This window comes from Pelodiscus sinensis, chromosome 4 (assembly GCF_052426305.1).
Source record: "Pelodiscus sinensis isolate ZL-2025 chromosome 4, ASM5242630v1, whole genome shotgun sequence".
Taxonomy (NCBI): domain Eukaryota; kingdom Metazoa; phylum Chordata; order Testudines; family Trionychidae; genus Pelodiscus; species Pelodiscus sinensis.
Window position 1 is genome coordinate 125,408,163 of NC_143055.1, and position 21,104 is coordinate 125,429,266.

Genomic DNA, 21,104 nt, shown 5'->3' on the forward strand with positions numbered 1-21,104 from the left:
AGGAGGGAAAGGGACGGGCAGCTTCATTCAAGGGCTGCTTCCGAAAAGGAAAATGCCATGGAAATCCCCGCTGCCGTGGCAGCAAGAGTCTGACCTAGCCGGGATGCTGTGCTCCTGTGTGTCTGTGTGTGTGCGTGTCACCCAGCCGGGTAAATCCTCTGCTGCAAAACACCGGCTGCTTCTCACTGCCTGTCTCCAGCTGCCTGCCTTCACTTCAGCAGTGTTATCCCTCTTGCAACCCCCTCAGTGGGGCCCCTTTCCTTTGCTATGGTAATAGTGACATTCAGCGGGAAAGGCTAGAAGCAAACATCAGAGAGACCAGGCACAGGGCTGGTTCTTTAGTCCATTTCTCTATTAGTGTGTTTGGTTTTTTTACCACCATCCAGGTTGCCACCTGGCAAATCTCTACAGCACTTTTACAATGCCGGACCAGGAAGATGGGAGAAGGCAACTTGGACAACACCTGGAAGAATGGCAAAGGCGTGAGGGAGAATTTCTCTGCTGAGCTCCTATTGCCAGAGGATATTTACCTGGCACCCTGACAAGATCTAAGAGAGACCCTCCTCCTCCACCCTGCTTGTATATGGCAAAGTTTCTTGCAGAGCTCCTGGGCTGCACGTTGCCGGACAAGGGCGCCTCTCCCATGTTTGAGGTAGGTGCTTGTGTGGGCAACGATGCCATTTGACCTCTTGCTCTCATCGCGTCTCTTTGCGCGGGGTCTCCAAGATGCCGCAGGTTTGAGCGTGGCTTGTGTTCTTGGTCCACCTTTGAAGGGCCGCATGGGATGGAAGGGGCAGGAGGCTGCTGTTTGCATTTTCCTTTCTGCGGAGTGGGTAACCTCCCTAGGGCAGCGTCCCTGCTGACAGATGAGCGCGTGAGCAGTCACTGAGTGGCAGGCTAGGGTCATTTCCCTCTTGCCGAGGGGGGTTTTAAAGTGAATGTCCCTCCCCCTGCTTTTCTAGTTCGCTGTGCCCCATAACAAAAGGGGACCAAACAGTTTACCTGCTTGCGCCTGGGGAGTGGCAAGTAGTTTGAAGCGACCTTTAGTTACAAGAATGAAAATCTGAACACAGAATAAGGTTCGGAATATGAAGCTTATAAATCGCAGCAGAACTGGAACGTGGGGGAGATACCTCTTTTGCACTCCCACGCCAGCCGAAGTTCCAGTGCTGTCTCCCACAGCTTTGTCTAGGTAAAGCCAGGGCTGTGCCGAGGGGAAGGGTGGGGGCTGGGGTACCCCCCCAGTGCTCCAGGTGCAGGGCCCAGGGCAACCTCTCCGCTGCCCCATTCCATCCTTTCCCTAAATCCCACCTCTCCTGCACCCTGCTTCCTTGCCTCCTCCCCCAAGCAACGTGGCTTGTGGGATTACGGGGGTGTGGTGGCAATAGGGTTCCCCGCCCCCACCCCACTTACCACGCAGATGGCAGGAGCCAGAAGGGCCCGGCAGCCTGCTCCATCCCACTCTGCTGCCTCTCCTGGCCTGCTGCACGTGGCGTCTCAGCGGTGACCCCCCAATTCATCCTATGGCTCTGGGTAAGGCCTTGGCCTGCAAAGAAAGGATCCTGTCCAAAGCCTGCAGTAGTCAATACGAGTCTCTCCACTGACTTTAATAGGCCTTGGATCAGGCTCTTAATGAACAGGGCAGAAGTCATTGCAGGTGTCCCATCTGAATGTGATTAGCTGGGAGATTTTAAACTGTTTACTTATTATTGGGGGGCTGTATTTAACCTAAAGCAATCCTAGAGGTGCAGCTACATTCCATCCCAGTACAGACATTGTCCCAGGATTTTTCCCAAAAGGATCTTTTCCATTTAGTATTTTCAAGACATTAACAGCCAGCAGGGGAACAGGGCTTAGCAAATAATAATTTGTCAAACTTAACTTGGCTCATCTTAGCAAAGCAGACTTCACACAAAATACACTGAGGATCTTGCAATCGTATATGAATTTCTTCTCAGCCTTCTCCTCTCCTCCACAAACAACGCCCAAATATTTGATATGTGAATTTCAAAAGGCAGGCTGTGTTGTTACATCAATCGCACTTTCAGTCTGGCGATTGGATGACTGATGCGTCATGTAACCAACCGTCACAGTGCACATTTCAGATATGCAATCTGCAATTCCTCTTCAGGGGAGATTCAAACCTACAAGCAGCTCTTCGCAAGTATTCCTGCTAGTGGACTCAGCCACTTAAATGTTTGCAGAAAGGGAATGGGAAGAAAGAAAGTCCAGTCGATTATTTTTTTAACAAGAAGCAATGTTTACAGGAGAAAAATGTCAGCTCTTCATGCAGCCCTAGATAACTGACTGTGCTGTGTAGTATAGAGAGACATTGCCTTCCGACCGGCAGTCTTAGAACTTTGTTTGTTTTTGGAACAATGTGGGGGTTTCACTAAAGGCTGCTACCGCACCACTTAACGGTATATTTGAAAGTTGTGCTTGGGAATAGAATCTTCCCTTTCTCCTGCAGGAAATGGAATCTTTGAGTAAGGATTTCAGAATCTGGCTTGTTACACGAACAAGTATTAATTCAGTAAGTAAATGTACTCTGTGGTTTCCGCAAACAATGTAACCGCGAGGGAGACTCTTATTCACTGAACACATAGGTGGGGTTACTGTGGGCCGGATCCTGAGAAATGCTGAGCATCCTCCATAACGTGGAGCCAGAATTTTCTTCCCTGGCGCTCATTCTGCAAAGAGATCCACGTAGGTGAATGTTCACACCCACATAAAGTTCCACTAAAATCAACAGGATGTGCCCTATGGATCTCATTGCTAGATTTAGGTCCTTTGAGTGCTTAGCTCAGGGTCTGTCTGTGTCTATCAGTCCCAGCAAAGAATTGCTTTAAAATTAACAACAAATGAGTCTTTTAAAAAATGTCACAAGTGGAAATTACACTTCTCTCCTGTTGATTTCACAGTGGATACCGCAGATGCTCTGTATGTGTGGGGGAGGGCATGTAGTTATCCTAGTTCTTTGCACTTGGCACCCTTTTTCTTTCTTTTTTTTAGACTGCCCGCTGCGAGATCCCTGATCCTAAGCAACTAAGACAAACCCAACGTGGAATTTAAAAACTGTTCACTGCTGGCTTAACTTCTAACATTGAAGTCAATGGTAGAACTCAAGGAACTATTGCGGGGGGTGGGGGGAAATAACAGAACCCAAGAAGCTGCCCTGACATTACAAAGCCCTGTAAACTCTGCAGTTAGAAAGTGCCATAAACACACACTCATAGCAGATCAGCTCCCAGCTAAAATTAGCCAGCTGGAGCTAAAATTAGCCAGTTCCCCTGGAAGAATCTGCTTCCTGCAGCATGGAGATTGTAGCACCATGTAAATATCTTGAAGCATTTGGTGAGAGCTCATTTTAGAAAAGCTTTTTTATTTCATCGAGGTTTGCGTTTTGGCTTTATTTTTAAGTTAGAGACATTTGCCTAATATTGTGTGTTTAAAAATGGTAGTTTGTCTGCTTGTCATTATTTGCAACGTTTGCTTACGTTTCCCAAACCTCTTATAACCTCTTCTGTCTGGCAAACATTTATACTTTTGTTTTTTTTCCATATACCAAATGCTTCCCCTGCTCAGCTGGTTTAGCATAACAATTATGGAGCTTTAGGGATTAACACATTATTGCTTGTATAGTGAAACAGTATGCACTAAATGCTTTGCAGGACTATTTTAGCTACCTATCTCTGGGTATGTCTACACTGCCACCCTAGTTCGAACTAGGGTGGCTAATGTAGGCATTCAAAGTTGCAAATGAAGCCCGGGATTTAAATATCCACGAGGAGTAACGGTAGTTCGAATTAGAGAGCCTAATCCGAACTACCTACTCCGTGCCGCATGTAGCCGTGGGCACGGAGTCCGCACTAAGGGGGATTTAAAAATGGCGGCGCTCGGCAAGATGCAAATGAAGCCCTGGATATTTAAATCCCGGGCTTCATTTGCAACTTCGAATGCCTACATTAGCCGCCCTAGTTCAAACTAGGGTGGCAGTGTAGACATACCCTCAGGTATCTTCTGTAGCCCACTATTACTATAGTATCTGTCTCACAATCCCTAAGATATTTAATCTTGCAACACTTGTGAAAAATAGGGAAATACTGTTGTCCTCATTGCATAGCTGGGGAGCTGAGACTCAGATTAAGTGACTTGCAGAGGTCCTAGCACCACTTGTGGCAATGGTTCTGGTAACCTATAAAAATGAGGAACCCTGTGGCTGTGGATTGCCTTCTGACCAGGGCTGGCCTCTGGAGTGTTAAGTTTCAGTGCCTTCACTTTTATCAGCCATAGTGGTGTATTTACATTTTCCAAAAGAGCTACAGTTGAAAACTGAGATTAGCTGTGTTAGTTCTGCCCCACCCAAATGAATGGTGGGGAATCTTGTGGGTGAAGGTTTCAAGAGCATCAATTTCAGGCTTTGTGTGAGCATCTATATATAAACCATATTGATGAGCATGATCATCTCCACATGCCAAATCACAGAGCAAATTCATTTATGATACCTCTGTTTTTCTCACCTGCACTCTGCCCACCCATCCATCATCCCTGAGATATGTTCCATACTCCACATATCTGAGCATCTTCAAACATCTGACATTAAATCAGTCAGCCTGCACCAAATGACATTCGCTATCTTCCTCTGCCACCGTTATTTTTCTTTGAGACAAAGGCCAAGCAAGATTCAGTCCTGGGCCAAGTCCCATCTTTCCAGACATAAAATGTCATGACTAGAAAATGATGTGTCATATCACCATTTAGATGGAACATTTTCAGCTTTCCAATGGGGCTCAGGATATGCTTTTAGCCCTGGAAGAACCTAAGAAAATTGATTTTAAAGCAATGATGTTTTTAAGTCTAAAAAAGCTATTTTTAGTTCCCCTTTTAAAGATGGATTTCCTGGCTTCCATTAAGATGTCATCCCAGCATACAGAAAACTAAAGCACCTGGTTCTAAAGGTGAAGGGATAAAAACATATAGTTCCAAAGGAAAAAAGTAAAACATTTCTAAAATCAGCATTTCTCTTTTTGATACCAGGGACCGGCTTGCTGCCTTCCTGAAAAAATGAGGAAGAACGGCTCTTGTGCAAGAGGGGGGTTTAGCGCAAAAAGGAGCCATCTACACAGCTCCTTTTTGAGCAAAAGCTTCTTGTGCAAAAGTGGCTGCTAATTAATTATGCAAATGAAGCATGGCGATATTCCACACCACGCTTCATTTGAAGAAGCTTTTCCTCAAAAAGGCTATCGTAGCTGTGCTGACAGGAGAATGCCCCTGTCAGCATAGCCCTGTCCACATCAGAAGCAGTTGGTAGAACTGCCTCAGTGGGTGTGTCTTATGCTGGTAAAATGGCATAAGTTTGTAGTGTAGACCAGGGATCAGTAATAGTTGCCTTCATGGTTTCCTCTTCTTTAACAGGGAAGTAACAGGGAAGTAACTTCTGTCCCCGGTCTAGCTCAATGATGTGGCTCACATCAACTAGTCCCTTAATCCTAGGCTACGTCTACATTGCGGCTGTGTCTACACTGGGCCACTTATTCCGGAAAAGCAGCCGCTTTTCTGGAATAACTTGCCAGCTGTCTACACTGGCCGCTTGCTTTTCCGGAAAAGCACTGACGATCTACTGTAAAATTGTCAGTGTTTTTCCGGAAAAACTATGCTGCTCCCGTTCGGGCAAAAGTCCTTTTCTGGAAAAACTGTTCCGGAAAAGGGCCAGTGTAGACAGCACAGTAGTCTTTTCCGCAAAAAAGCCCCAATCGCGAAAATGATGATCAGGGTTTTTTTCCGGAAAACCAGGTCTACATTGGCCATGGACGCTTTTCCAGAAAAAGTGCTTTTCCGGAAAAGCATCCTGCCAATGTAGACGCGCTTTTTCCGGAAATACTTATAACGGAAAACTGTTCCGTTTTAAGCATTTCCAGAAAAGGGTGCCAGTGTAGACATAGCCAGCGTGTTTATTGTTGGCAGATGATATTTGTATATCATCTCATTTGCATATCCTCTTCTGATCCTTTTTGTGGAAGATGTTTTTGCGATAAAAAGCCCTGTGTAGACAGGGCCATTTGTTGGGAAAAAACCCTTTTGCCCAAGGGCCTGTAAACCTCATTTTTTGAGGAATCTCGCACATTTTTTTTCCCCAACAAATGACCCCCATCTCCACAGGGATTTTTAATCACAAAAACCTCTTTGTCAAAAAGGCTTGGAAAAGGATATGCAAATGAGAGCATGAGATATGCAAATAAGTGCTCAATTTGCATATCTTCTGCCAAAAAAACCACGCAGTGTAGACGTAGCCCTAGAGAACAAAGTGAGAACAAGGCTGTTAGAGTCTGGCCTATGGACTTAAGGATAGAAGAGACCCATTAGGCCAATTCCTCCAGACCCCTGCCAGGGCAGGACTGTCTTCTGTGGTATGCTCTTAAATCCAGAGGGCAACGATTCTACCGTTGGAACCTCCCGTGTCTTTCAAACATCTTATTACATAAATGACTCTTCTCTCACTTTTCATGCGCAAGTAGAGCCAAGAGCAGTCACTGCAATTCTATAGGGGTCAGCAGCTACGAATGCCTTCACATCTTGCACTGGGAATATGGTAGCCAGTGGCTACATTTCCAAGAGGAGGCAGTGCTGCCAGCAGTCTGGCCCCTGAGGCAGTGCAAGGAATCCTACTCCATGCTGAAAAGGGTTGTCAGATTGGGCTTTTCCCTACCCACACAGGACACTCTGAGGAAGCTGTCTGCCCACCCTCAGCCAGTGTGGGGCCACACCACCTGCTTACTATGGACTGGGGTTTTTTAGGCACTGTCAAGCAAGTAGGGGAGGAGGTTTGTTTGGGGTGCTCAGACAGTTTCATGCTTAGACATTTTTCACCATTTAACCAAACAGCTCCACCCTCCACAATAAATCCATTTTTTCCCCAGTTAGTTAGGGTTGTATTTTTCCAGCCTTGAATGATTCTTGGGGCGTACTTTTTGTATTGCTTTCAGGGCAGCATGCAACAGAATGAATCCCAGCTTGCAGGGCTTGCTTCCTAGGCTGTAAGTTCAAAGAGAAGAAGCCCTCCAACATCATGTACACGGTGGGAACTCTGCAGTCAGTGACAAATCGAATGGAATTAAAAGTAATGGTATGATTGCAAACAAGCTTTGATAGCAGCATCCCTTAGCTGCAGCAACTTGGAACTCTGCAAAAGCTTTTGCATGCCGATTAACCAATTTATATTTTTGATTACAATTATTTTCATGCCTTTCCATGCACCTTAGCTGGGGGCTGGCATAGGGCATAATGTGTGCATGGTATGACAGGGCAGGTTAAGAGGGTTGATAGAAGGGGAGAGAAGGAGGTCTTAAAAAAGGAACAGCAAAGGCCCTGGTTAATCAGGGGCAGCTGAGATAGGGCTGCTATAAAGCAATGAAGGGCCAGGTGAGCTGTTCAGGCTGCCACCCGCCCTCTTTAAAAACCTTCGCTGTGGGCTGGGGAGGGGGAGAGTGGAAAGGAACAAACAACTGATAAGGAGACTCAGAGGAGCTGAGCAGAACAACACCAGCACTGCTAAAGGCTGCAGGGTGAGGTGAGGGGCTTGGGCAGGGAGCGTTTGGAAACTCCCTTTCCCCAAGTGACCAGAGGAGGACTGTTTACTCAGCCCCGACTGGCCAAGGGCATTGGCCCCAACACTCTGTTGTTTTGCTGAGGGACAGAAGGCCAAATGCCAAAACAAGGAGAGTGAGACTTGTACTATGGCCCCTAAACTGTGGGGTAGTGGATAGAACAGGGGTCTGGGACCCAGGAGTGGGACTGACCCGGCCACAATGGGTACAAAGGTTCATATGATGGACCCTTTGTTACACCCCTAAGAGGTATAGCCAGTATAGTGCTTAAGCATCATGTGGGCATGTCTCTTACCTCAGAGTCCCTGGAAAATCATGCAGGGGATCCTCAGAGAATCCTTTTTGAAACACTTGGAAGAGAGGAAAATGATCAGGAATAGTCAACATGGATTCACCAAGGGCAAGTCGTGCCTGACCAATCTGATTCTATGATGAGGTAACTGGTTCTGGATGAGAACGGATGTGGTGAAGTCAGTGGATGTGATATACCTTGACTGTAGCAAAGCTTTTGATATGATCTTCCACAATTCTTGCCAGCAAGTTAAGGGAATGTGGATTGGCTAAATGGACTGTAAGGTGGCAAGGAGTGGCCAGACCACAAGCAGAAGGCCACAGGACCTACCCTACCCCATCACAATACCACTTCAATGTCAGCTTCCATTCTGGTTGAAGAAGAGCTTTAAAATGATGCACCCTACATTAACAAACCAGAAGGCAAGTAACCCAAAGGTGTGTCGTTGTGTTTGGGGTTTTGTTTCGTTTTTTTTAAATCTGGTGATTTGTGAGAGGGCTGGTTTGATTTGGATCACTTGGGGTAGACCATGTTTTGGTGTGGAGAATCTTTACTGTGAATAGCAAGCATGCTCCTGCTGCTTTGGATAAGCCAATTGTGTAGCAACAGTTACAGCTTATTGACACTATCTTTCTTTCCTAACCTGAAGCTAAAGGTCTCTGAGGAAATCTGCCTAATTAAAACTAAGGATAACATTACAGAACTCAGAAGCCCTTAATTAACGTTGTCTCAATCATTTGAGATCTAATGAAAGGGTTATTAATCCTGGTGGGGGTGTGTGTGTATCCCTTGCCACTTGCATAGCAAAATATGAAAGAGAGGCATGACCCTGTTCCCACATCAGTGAGTGGCAAAATTTCATTGACTTCAATGAGAGCAATATGAGGATTTTGAAACTATAACTTTGGTTTCTGGCAATTGAGCAGTGGCATTTACTGCTTGCTTGGAAGCTGACAGGCCGGCCTAAGGTTTGTAGTGGAAAACTTAACCTTTATAAGAAGCTGTTTTTTGTTTTTTTAAAGGTGTAACTTGTTTTATATATACAGATTTCTTTGATATTTAAAGATGGGCGTAAAACACTAGCCCCACAACCTCCCCATTGTCAGCACTTCCTGCAGAGGAACTGCAGATCCCGCACAACTCCAGTGGTTAGGACACTAGCATGCGACTTATAAGAGTGAAGCAGGGAACTGAGCATAACTACAGACTTCTCATGTGACTGGGGCAAAGCCACTTAAGGTAGGTCTACACCAAGGAGTCTTTTTTTTCCGGAAAAACGGCCACTTTTCTGAGAACTTGAGTTATAGCCACACTGCAATCTCATTCTTCCGAAAGAAAATTGAAAACAGAGGGTTTTTTCTGACATTGGTAATCTTCATTCTATGAGGAAGAAGCCTTTTTCTGAAAGAGTTCTTTCGGGGGTAAAAGCCATGTGTGGACGGGGAAGAGGGAGTTCTTTCGGAATAAGAGAAGAGAGGGTATGTCTATACTGCCACCCTAGTTTGAACTAGGGTGGCTAATGTTGGCATTTGAAGTTGCAAACAAAGCCCGGGATTTAAATATCCCAGGCTTCATTTGCATCTTGCTGGGTGCCGCCATTTTTAAATCCCCTTTAGTGCGGACTCTGTGCCCGCGGCTACACGCGGCACGGAGTAGGTAGTTCGAATTAGGCTCTCTAATTTGAACTATCGGTACACCTCATTCCACAAGGAGTAATGGTAGTTCGAATTAGAGAGCCTAATTTGAACTTCCTACTCTGTGCCACGTGTAGCCGCGGGCACGGAGTCCGCACTAAGGGGGATTTAAAAATGGCGGCACCTGGCAAGATGCAAATGAAGCCTGGGATATTTAAATCCCGGGCTTCATTTGCAACTTCAAATGCCTACATTAGCCACCCTAGTTCAAACTAGGGTGGCAGTGTAGACGTACCCAGAGGAAAAAGCACAGGTGCCTTAGTGGCCACTCCGTCCATAGCAATCACAGCTTATATGCGAGGTTACTGAATGGATGCCATCTTTTGAAAAAGCAGATCACTTTTTCTATGCGCTTCTGCATTGTGTACGCTCTCTTTTGGAAGAAGTTTTCCAGAAGATCTTTTCTGGAAAAGCTTCTTTCAAAAGAAGCCTGCAGTCTAGACATAATCTTAGTCTCTGACTGGGATAGTTCTACTTTGCCACAGGGGTGTGTAGAAGATACAATAAAACTCCAATTGTCCGGCATCCAGTGGTCTGGCACTCCCAATAGTCTGGCACCAGCTGGAACCCGGAAGTGCTCTGGCCAGCCGGACAATTGGAGCTGCTCTGTGCTGCTTCCCCAAGTCCGCTGCTGCTGCTAAAACTGACAAGTGGCGGACTTGGGGAAGCGGAGCAGAGCAGCTTGGGTACTGCCAGGTTGGTCCCACAGCGCCGCCCCTCACATCCCTGCTCGGCGCCTGGCAGCACCCCAGCGGTTCTGCTCTGCGCCGCTTCCCCAAGTCTGCCGCTGCCGTAGCTGAAACTGACAAGTGGCGGACTTGGGGAAGCGGTGGCCAGAGCAGCTGGGGTGCTGCTGAGTTGGTCCTGCAGCACTGCTCAGGTGAGGGGCGACGCTGTGGGACCAACCTGGCAGCACCCCAGCTGCTCTGCCCCACTGCTTCCCCGAGTTGCCGCTGCCACTTGCAACCCCAGCTGGCCTGTCGCCGGTGGCTGCATAGTGCTTCCCCCACCTCCCTGCAAAACGGCGGAGGGCTCACTCCATGCTGCGCTGTTCCCTGCCGAACCCCCCCCACTCAACCCGTCACAGCCCTCCTGCTGGAGTACCTCCTGATACTCCAGCATATCCGATAATCCAGTACCCCCCGGGTCCCAAAGGTGCCGGATTATCGGCAGTCTACTGTACATATATTGCAGACTGAAGGGCCTGGATCCAGAGGTAGTGGTGCGAGCGAGGAATATTGAAGATTCAGTACCGATTGCTATAATGGGCTAGCACAGCCCCTCCTCCCTGAAATATTCTTGAAGTTAGAGAAAGTTCAGGTCTGTATTCAAATTTAAAGTCTGTGGCTCAGGCCCATCTCTCTACTGACAATGCCTTCTAAAAATTATCCCATTATTCCACGGCTAATATTGGCTCCAAGGGGTTGTTCCTAATCTTATTAAAACCCCCTGTAAGGCTGAGGCCTGGCCTACATTTTAAATGTAGGTGAATCTGGATATGTTGCTCAGGGATGTGAAGAATTCATGCCCCTGAGAGACATACTTAAAATGACCTAAGCCCCCGTATAGATGCCCTAGCTGTCGCCTTGCAGGGCGGGTTTACTACAGCAATAGGAATGGGATGGGTTTTCCCAGAAGCAAGTGTTACTATAATGCTACAGTGACATAGCTACAGCACTGCAGTTGTGTCCCTGGAGTGCAGGCATCACTGCAGTAAATCAAGCATACTTAGGCTATGTGACGTCTGCAGCAGAAGGAGGTTTAGTGTGTGCTGCTTGCCAGTTGTTCGTTTTTATACACTGTGAAGACCGTTTTGCACTGAATCTGACCTTTCCCCTTCTTTTGCTTTCTTAACTTTGCTTTCTTTAGCCTTCCCTGGGAGGATTACAGGGCACGCAAGGGGATTGTTTGCTCGTGGTCTTAAGTTGTGGCTTAGCGCTCTGAATTGCTGGGAGAAGATGTGGTGTAGAAATGGAGCATTTCTCTCCTTCTGTGAGCTGCAATGCAAATAAGAGGATTTAAATAACAAGCACCAGAGCGGGTTACGTTGGTCAGAAGGAAATCCAAAGGACCAGATGGTCACAGACTCTTATGAAGTTGTGCAGGGGAGATGGGAGGGATTTGGGAACTGCTCCTTTGAGGTCAGAGCATCAGCTGGTGTAAAATATTATGGCTCTAGGGTTGTAAAATATTATGGCTCTAGGGTTGCAACGCTTCATGCCAATGGAGGTCCTTGATGTGAGCTGTTGGTACATGATGCCTTAAAGGGGTATGGAGGAGGCAAGAACCATAGCTTTCTTCAACCGCAGAATTGTGCTGTGGTGTGGGCAGGGTGTCTCAGATGTACACCTGGCTGGCTCGAATACAATCTCTCGCTCACCTCCACAGGGAATGCTGCAAACTTCACACAGCCGAGCGGTAGCTGTGTAATGATGCTGTCCGTCTGCGTGTTTGCAGGGGTTTTGAACCCTGGGCCATTAGATTTAAAAGCACAAGTCTCTGCTGCATGAGCCAAAAGTCAGCAGCAGACTCGGGAACCACCATGTGCTCCGGCCACGCTCTGATGTGGGTATACTGAGCAACAGAGCCCAGCCCAGGCAGCTGAGTAATTCAAACTCTCACACACATCACCACTTGTAATGGCGCCCCTCACTGAGGCTGGCTCCGGATGTGGAACCCGGAATGCTAAACGTGGCACACTACTGCTTGAAGACTGTCAGCTGGGAGACGGTGGCTCCACCTTAAATCTCTCAGGGTGTCTACACGGCAGGGTTTCACACGAAATAAGCTCTTCAAATGGAGCTATGTCAACTGCATAGCTTATTTCAAAATTGGGAGCCTCTACAACAGCACTTATTTCGAAACGGAGCACTCTCCCTCCGACTTCCCTCACTCCTTGTACAAAGAGGGTTACAGGAGTCGGAGTAAGAAGTCCTCCAGCTTGACAGGACTTCAACACTATTTTGAAATAACTGCCTGCTGTGTAGATGCGGACCAAGTTATTTTGAAATAATGTTGCTGAGTAGATGTAGCCACAAGAAGGGGACAGAGCCACCATATGTCAGCATGGGTTACAGCTGTATGCAGAGCCGGCCCAAGCTACGGGCTGACCGAGCTACTGCCTGGGGCGCCCCATTATAGGGGGTGCCGGAGCGGGCGGAGCCGCGCATGCGCTGGACCGGGCGGGGCCGGGACGCACGAATGGCTCGGGCCAGCTCTGGCTGTATGCTACAGGGGTCTGGTCCTAAATCTAGAGCGGGGGCAGAATTGCTACCCCCTGTGCACATGGCAACAGGCTGAAATGAAGAAAAGCTCTCACAGCATTTTCCTTCAGAAATGGTGCTTTTCATTGCTTGCTGCACTGATAAATAGCACTGTGTAGACTGAGTGCTAAGTGACAATAGAACTCAGGCGTTTGATGATTCTGGGCCATAATCTGTAATGTGTGACTGTTGGGGAGGGCTGGGCCTTATATTGTATTTCCCTACAGCAGCGTCAGTGATTCTTGGCTTGTTTGGATTTGAAATGATTGCCCAGGAAAGCTGAAATTCAGCCTGCATAAGCCGAACCACTTTTTTGTGCGTTCCTACTTTAAAAACTGATATCGGAATTAACTTTTTTTGGTTGTAAATGCTATACAATAATAAGGCTCTATTCTATCCAAGTGGTTTCAGCATGTCTATTGCCATGAGTATTAGCACCTTACACACAGCGGTAACAAAGATTTCCCTCACCACTCTGATGTTAAATGCTTTTCCTTCTGTTCCTGATTTTGGGTGTCACATCATTAGGAGTTGAGGTGTCCTTTAAGAACTGGATCCTGCGAAGTGCTAAGCATGCTGGACCCATCCAGGCAAGCACTTAAGCACATGCAGAATGTTGAACATACACTATTGTTCAGCATAAAAAGAGGGAGAGCTGAAATTCTACAAGATGTAGGGTTCATTCCATCCTTCACATAGACCAGTGGTGGGCAACCTTCCACCCACAGGTCACATGCGGCCTGATCAAGGTTCTCCAGATGGCCCATGCACCCTCTGTCTTTTCCCCTCACCCTGCACCTCTCACATGCTGGGGGCCCTGCATTTACCTACTCCTCACCCTTCCTCCCAGCATTTCTGGAGCACTGTGAATCAGCTGATTAGCACTCTTCTCTCCCCCTCCCTCCCATCTGGAACACTGAAAATCAACTGTGCACTCAAGGGAGGAGGCAGGGAAGAGGTCAGGTGGAAGCAGGGCCTATAATGAAGGGGAAGATTGAGCAGCCCCTTGTAAAATGTGAATAACTAATCTGTGCTTTCCTTAAATCACCTTTCAGCGTGATACCTACGGTCCTGATCCAGCACAGCACTTAGGCACGTGAGCAGTCTGAGAGATTCACTGCACAGCAATTGACTTCAGTCGGCCTACCTATACGGTTGAAACTAAACATTTGTTTCAGTGCTTTGCTGGGTCCCTGGCCAAAGAGCCACCTGTTAAACATGTGACCAGTAAGTGCTCTCCTATCTTTTAACTTTCAGTCTTCCAACTTCACTATGACATGTGTGCCCCCCCCTATTCCTCCCCCAGAAAGGGGCTGCCGTCGCCACCCAGTGCTGCTGCCTCAGAGGCGGCAGCAGGGGCTCCCTGGGAGTGGAGCCAGGAGCTCACTGGCTGCCAGCGTCACCCCTCAGGGAATATTGCATAGATGTGTAACCGATAAGATCTCATGCGGTTACATGATTATTCAATTACACATTATCTAACAACCCTACTGCATACAGCTGAAAAGGATTTTTGTGTTCCTATTTCCCCAAGAGGCATGAGATATCAGTTTATATCAGTACGTTGTGTTTCAAAGTAAATGCGAACCAATTATCATCCCACTGGTTCGGACGAGGGCTGTTCGATAATGTCTACAGCCTGTTGCGTTAATTTTGTGTGTGTGTGTAGTGGGGGTTTCCTATTATAGATATATATTTATATAACCTTGTGATGAAGAGGAAAACATTTGCACTATTTCTGTGGAACCAATTCCAGTCCAAACTGACTAATTAGAGGGAATAAATAGTCATTAAAATATTATTCCATAATAGTGCCTTTTAAGAATATGGCTTGCGTTGAAAATAATTGCATTTTTCCACATAAAAGGTGGTCTAAAAATTGTCCCGGGAATAGAATCAGACAGCTTTTTAAAATGGTTTCTTGATATCAAAATAGGGTTTTTTGAACATTTAAATACAACTTGCTGGGAATGGGAAAGAATCCAATGCATTAGACGAGCTCATTGAACAAGCAATCTCTGCTCATAACACCATGAAAGAAGTTTTAAATAAAGCTATAGCTGTTTGACTAAGCATCCCATTGAATAGGTGGAGGATCTGTTCTATGAAGAGGTGAAGGAGAGCAACATCAGGCCCTGAAAGTTACTGTACATTCTAATTGCCAAGTTCCGGTGAATTCTCTCCCCTAACTATTCTTGGCTAAACATTTCTGCTAATCTAGCAAGTGCCATCAGGCAGAAAGCACTGTCCACTTGGTGAAATGATTGATTGACTTTATTAATTGCTCTAACCTGTTGATGGGTTTAGTTATGAGTTCTGTAACATTACAGAAAATGTTTGCATACCACAGTGGTGTTAATGTGAGCAGTCCTCAGATGCTGCAAAACACTATTACAATGCATGTGGGAAAAAGAAAGCAGAGAAGAGAAAATGAGCTCAATTTGTGTCTCATCCTAGTGAAGCTTCATTTATCTCAATGGAATTACTACTGACAATCTCACAAGTGTGATCAAAATAGGGCTCCGTGCATTTGATTTTTAAAAAAATGGGTTTAACCTACTACTCTCTCTCCTTTTAGGCCACTCACCAAATTCACTTGGTGTAAGATTGCCTGCCTCTGCTGAAATCTATGTCCCTGCTCCTACTTATGCCGTATGTGTGATAGAGGAGGAAAATATGTAGCAGAAAAGTCTTGTCTGTTTGAACATAGCAGACACAGCTTTATCTGTATTTGGATGAACAGAAAAAAAATTGGTTTTAGTTTAACGTGATCCTAAACTCTATTTGCACTCTGAAAACACACCTCCTCAGGGCCTGTGGTACTGTGTAAGATCATAGATAGACTTTGCAAATCTAGCTAAATCTTTGCATAGCGTCATTAACTTATACAGGCGGGTAGATTTAAACTGGGGGAAGAGAAGAAATAAAAAACTACTGAAAGAACCCATCCTGCACCCTGTACTAGGGGCAAAACTCCCACTGATTTTTTTTTCGAGATGTGGGACCACAACTGGGTTTTGTGAAAGAGGGAAATATTTAGGATAAATGGACAAATTTCAGAAGGCTTTAATAAGCATGCCAAAAATTTAGATTCTTCAGTGAAGCACTATGGTCTTGAAATCTCCTCCTAAGGACAAACTCTTTTGAAGGGTTTCTGTAATGATTGATGTTATACTAGGGCTGTGAGGAGCTCTGAACTTTTGATGTGTAAAGGGATCATACAACTGTGATGTTTTGTTTCAGTTCCCAAGGAGTTCACGCATTGAGTTTCACTTTAAGGCTTGGATTTAAAACTATAATAGCTGTACTGCAGAAAAGGCAGAAGTGTCAGTAATTTTTTTTAGGGTTGCCAGGTGTCCAGTATTGACCTGGACAGTCTGGTATTTTTGCCTCCTGTCTGGTAAATTCAGAAAATACTGGACACCTAAAATGTCCAGTATTTTCTGATGGTTCCCCCCCCCCCCCCCCCCCCCCCCCCCCCCCCCCCCTTCCAGGAGGTGAATATACTGGACACCTTACGACACACTCAGCAACCAGGCCCAGTCCCCTTACCTGGTTCCGCAGTAGATTGTCTTGGAATGGAAAGAGACAAAATGGCCACCGGCAAAAAAGCCTCTTCTAAAAGGGGTCATGCTGGGGTTTTTTTTTTTTTTTTTTTGCTTAATTGCTGTTAGGTCGGTCTTTTTAGCTCAACAACTTTGGTGTCTCTTCCCCCCCCCCCCCCGTTTTTTTTTCCCTCGACAGAATTTTTTTGCCAGTGTGTGGTGTGTGTGTTTTTTTTGGGGGGGGGGGAGGGGTGTTCAATATTTTTGCTTAAACCATCTGGCAACCCTAAACTTTTACTGTTTTTTATTTGGGGTGGGAGGCACCGAGCTGGTGGTAAATAAAGAGCATATTAGACATCCGTTACTAAATCTATGTATCTTAAAGTTGGCAGGTCCAGATAACTTGTAACTAAAAGTCGTGGAGAAGCAGGAAGAGTTCTCTGAACCAATGGCTAGAAGCTGAAGCGAGACAAATTCAGACTAGACAAAGTGCACATTTGTAATAGCGTGAGGGTAGCTAACCATGGAAACAACTTAACAACATTGTGGATTCTCCATCCCTGGAAATTTTAAAATTATGATTGGAATTTCTTCTAAAAGATGTGCTTTAGTAGGCCCCACCCAATGTGCTGGGATCCTATTGAGCATAGACCTGGTGTTTGGGGGAGCTGGACAGGGCTGGCCTCTGTGAACAGGGGCCACTGAACTCAGTGGAAGCCGGGACCAAGCAATTCTGGCTTGCACTGGTCCAGGATGCTGCACCTCTGCGTCTTAAATTTAGTAAGAGCCCAGCAACTCTTACCACATTTAAAATGCAGAGGTGCAGCGTGGGTGGCTCCCAGAGCCAGCACAAACTGGGACTGCTCGCGCCGGCTCCTGGAGCTATCCCCACTGTGGCTCTGCAGAGCGGTCCTTATCAACTAATCATGTGGTTGATACAATTTGTATTGACTGCACGATTAGTCAGATAATCACATTTAACATCCCTAGTCTGACTTCCTACATACAATTAGAACAGGATAAAACAGTTTCACCCAGGAATAACCGAATTAAGCTCTTATCTTATGGTGTAGCTAGAAAATAGCTTTTAGAAAAACATCTAATCTTGATGTAAAGATGTCAAGTGATAGAAAATCGGTTGGTTGAAAACATCCCTTGGTATGTTAATTACCCTCATTGTTCATTACACGTGTAAAGTAAAAATAAAAAGCTACATATTGTTATCCCTTTGAATCCAGCATAGCAAGTTTTTTCCTTTGTGTGGGTTGCTGTCCTTGGTGCTGAGAGCACTGTGATCAGAAGCCCATTGAAAGGGGAGTGAACTAGTCTTTCAAGTCTGCAAGACAGAACAGATGCTGAAAGCTTTGTGTATAATAGTAGTCATAAATTAGTGAATGCAATTATGTCCAGGAACCAGTTGGATTTAGCTGTCATTATCCTATTGTGGATGAACTGATACTACAGAACAGCTTCCATTATATACACTGTGAGCTGTTTTCATTCAGCTTTTTTAAAAAAGAATATCTTGTTTACACTTAATTAAAGAATCTCTCTTTAAACTTGGCATTGGAGTATTTAGCTGCCTACTGTGGATAATTATCTCCATAACTTGCTGCTTACATACAATGTCAGGTTAGATGGGACTGCGGGAAACAGTTATTAAATGTGACAAGAATATGAAAATTATTGAGAGAGGTTGCCCAAGAGAATAACAGCACTCCTTGTGCAAGGACTCTGAGATGAAACCCAAGGTGTCCTTGAGAAAGGAAAGCTTAAGACAACAGTAGCTGATGGTCTTCTCCCTTCCCCTTATCCTCCTCCTTCTCCCTCCTCCCCCAGTTGAACTGGCTATGACTTATATTTACTGTCGAACTAAATATTCTCTTGCCTGTTTGATCCCATTCTGTGCAGGCTGCTTGCATAGTTTGACTTGTTTAATTTTTGTGCACTGCATCAACCTTTCCCACTGACAGCTAGCGTAAAGGTCATGACGACAGGAGAGCTCAACCCCGCTCTACTGATTCACAGCTGGCATATGGCCTCTTAAGAACAGGGGAAGTTACTATTTAAATGAGCGAAGGTAGGAATCAATGCAAGAATTGCAAGAGGGATAAGGAATGGACTAAAAGGGCGAAAGCAATGGGCTCCCCTGAAAAGGTTTTCAAATTGCATGAAGATCAGATTGCATGAAGGCTACTATTGAAATTTCTCAGGGACTGGCCTTGTGACCAACCCATGTCAGTATTTATCAGTGACTTCAGCACATTCCTACTTTTGTGCCAGTGAAATTTGCTGATTAAAAATTGGGTAGGCATTCTCAGTGCAGAGGAGGATAGGCATATTCTACAGGAAAGTCTGGATGACCTTGAGGACTGGGGTGACAGAAATGGAATGAAATTCAATAGTACAAAGGGCAAAGCCATACACTTAAGGTCTAAAAATAATTTATTCTAGAAGTGGGAAAGGAGGGTGTATTGAAAAGGAACTTAGGTGGTATAGGTCACTGTTAGAATGATTGAACCACCCCAGTGTGATGTGACTGTTGAAAAGACAAATGCAAAGGGATGTATCAGATGAGGCATTTCCAGTAGAGAGAGATGATTCGTGCTATTGTACACGGCACTGGTAAGACCTCATTTGGAATACTGAGAGTACCCTTTGGGTTACGCACGTTCAAAATGAAACGGGTGCCGAGAAAAGCTACTAAGAGGCACAGGGGATTGGAAGGCCTAGCTTCTGAGGGAAGACTGGGAGGGCTTGGCTCATTTAGTCTAGATAGAAGAAGGCCGAGAGGCTATGATTGTGCTCCATTAAACATGGCATTGGGATAAATGACAGGGAAGGTGCAGAGCCACTTAAGCTAAAGGACAGTGTTTGCAAATGGAGAACACAAATGGGTATTAGCTGGCCATGAACAAACTTCGACTGGAAATCAGAAGAAAGTTTCTAACCTACAGGGGGGAGAGGTTCTGGAACAGCCTCCAAATAGGAGTTGTGGGGGCAACTCCTGAACTTAGTCAGCGCTCTCAAACTAAGTGAATGTGATTGTCTGACAGGACTGCTTGTGATGGTAGAAGGCTCACTTCTCATTTGAATCTTTATGTTCCTAAAAGCTCATGCTTTATGGCTTCCGCTGGCCACTGGCAAGGGTCAGAAAAAGGGATCTTTTTTTCCCTCTCCCAATATATTCTGTTTTCATTTGATTCCTCTGCTGAAGCATCAGGGATGTACGTGGCTGGAGATGGGGAAACTGTGGATGTGGGCCACGACTCTGGGGGGCCCCAGAGCTTTCTCTCTGAGGTGGCTGGCTAGCTGTTGCTTGCTCAACAAGAATATTCCCTCATCTCTTATTGGCAGAGATCTTATGATGGGTGCAGATCATCTGCCAGGATTATCTGGGTCTATCTCACTTAATATCAATTTAATATTTCCCTGCCACTGCGAGGGGCCTTGGACATCATAGAATCATAGAACTGGAAGAGACCTCAGAAGGTCATCAAGTCCAGCCCCCTGCCCAAGGCAGGACCAATTCCAACTAAATCAACCCGGCCAGGGCTTTGTCAAGCCGAGACTTAAACACCTCTAGGGATGGAGACTCCACTACTTCCCTAGGTAACCCATTCCAGTGCTTCACCACCCTCCTAGTGAAATAGTTTTTCCTAATATCCAACCTGGACCTCTCCCACCATAACTTGAGACCATTGCTCCTTGTTCTGCCATCCGTCACTACTGAGAACAGCCTCTCTCCATCCTCTTTGGAACCTCCCTTCAGGAAATTGAAGGCTGCTATCAAATCCCCCCTCACTCTTCGCTTCTGCAGACTAAACAGACCCAAGTCCCTCAGCCTCTCCTCATAAGTCATATGCTCCAGCCCCCTAATCATTTTGGTTGCCCTCCGCTGGACCCTCTCCATTGCGTCCACATCCTTTTTGTAGTGGGGGGCCCAGAACTGGACACAGTACTCCAGATGTGGCCTCACCAAAGCCGAATAAAGGGGAATGATGACATCTCTGGATCTGCTGGCAATGCTCCTCTTAATGCAACCTAATATGCCATTAGCCTTCTTGGCTACAAGGGCACACTGTTGACTCATATCTAGCTTCTCATCCACTGTAACCCCCAGGTCCTTTTCTGCAGAACTACTACTTAACCGGTTGGTCCCCAGCCTGTAACAATGCTTGGGATTCTTCCATCCCAAGTGCAGGACTCTACACTTGTCCTTGTTGAACCTCATCAGTGCATTGCTGTACTCCCTTTTCTCTGCCTGTGGCATGTAATAGTCAAGTCTTCTGGGGGCTGTAATCGTTTGATCCATCAGCTGTTAGGTGTAGCATGCAGATGCTAGGTGGTGTTGGTGGCCTTTGATATACAGGTCAGAGTAGGTAATTAGTAGTCCCATCTGAATGTATGCTCTATGATTGGTCTAAGTGAGGGCAGCTACTACGGATAATGGGAGGAAAAGGCCAGAAATTAAAAACACCTTTTCTGGGTTATGTTTAGCTGTGGTCATTTTAAGTGACAACTCCTAGGTGACCTGCCTGCACCCTATAAACCCCAAGCCTGAGTGGGATACTACTACTTCCCAAATAAAAGCCTTGAAGCAAGGATGGTTTAGGTTGGACATTAGGAAAAAGTTCCTAAGTGTCAGGGTGGTTAAGCACTGGAATAAATTACCTAGGGAGGCTGTGGAATCTCCATCACTGGAG

At 45.9% G+C, this 21,104-nt stretch overlaps 1 protein-coding gene across 1 annotated transcript in view; it reads left to right on the forward strand.

The window, feature by feature from the left end:
* Window positions 1-295: 295 nt before the first annotated feature.
* RASGEF1B (RasGEF domain family member 1B) overlaps window positions 296-21,104 on the forward strand; it is a 324,638-nt gene continuing 303,829 nt past the window's right edge. The window contains exon 1 of the mRNA XM_075929472.2: window positions 296-652. Coding sequence (XP_075785587.1) covers window positions 584-652 — 69 coding nt within the window. The 5' untranslated portion in view covers window positions 296-583. The remainder of the gene's footprint in view (window positions 653-21,104) is intronic.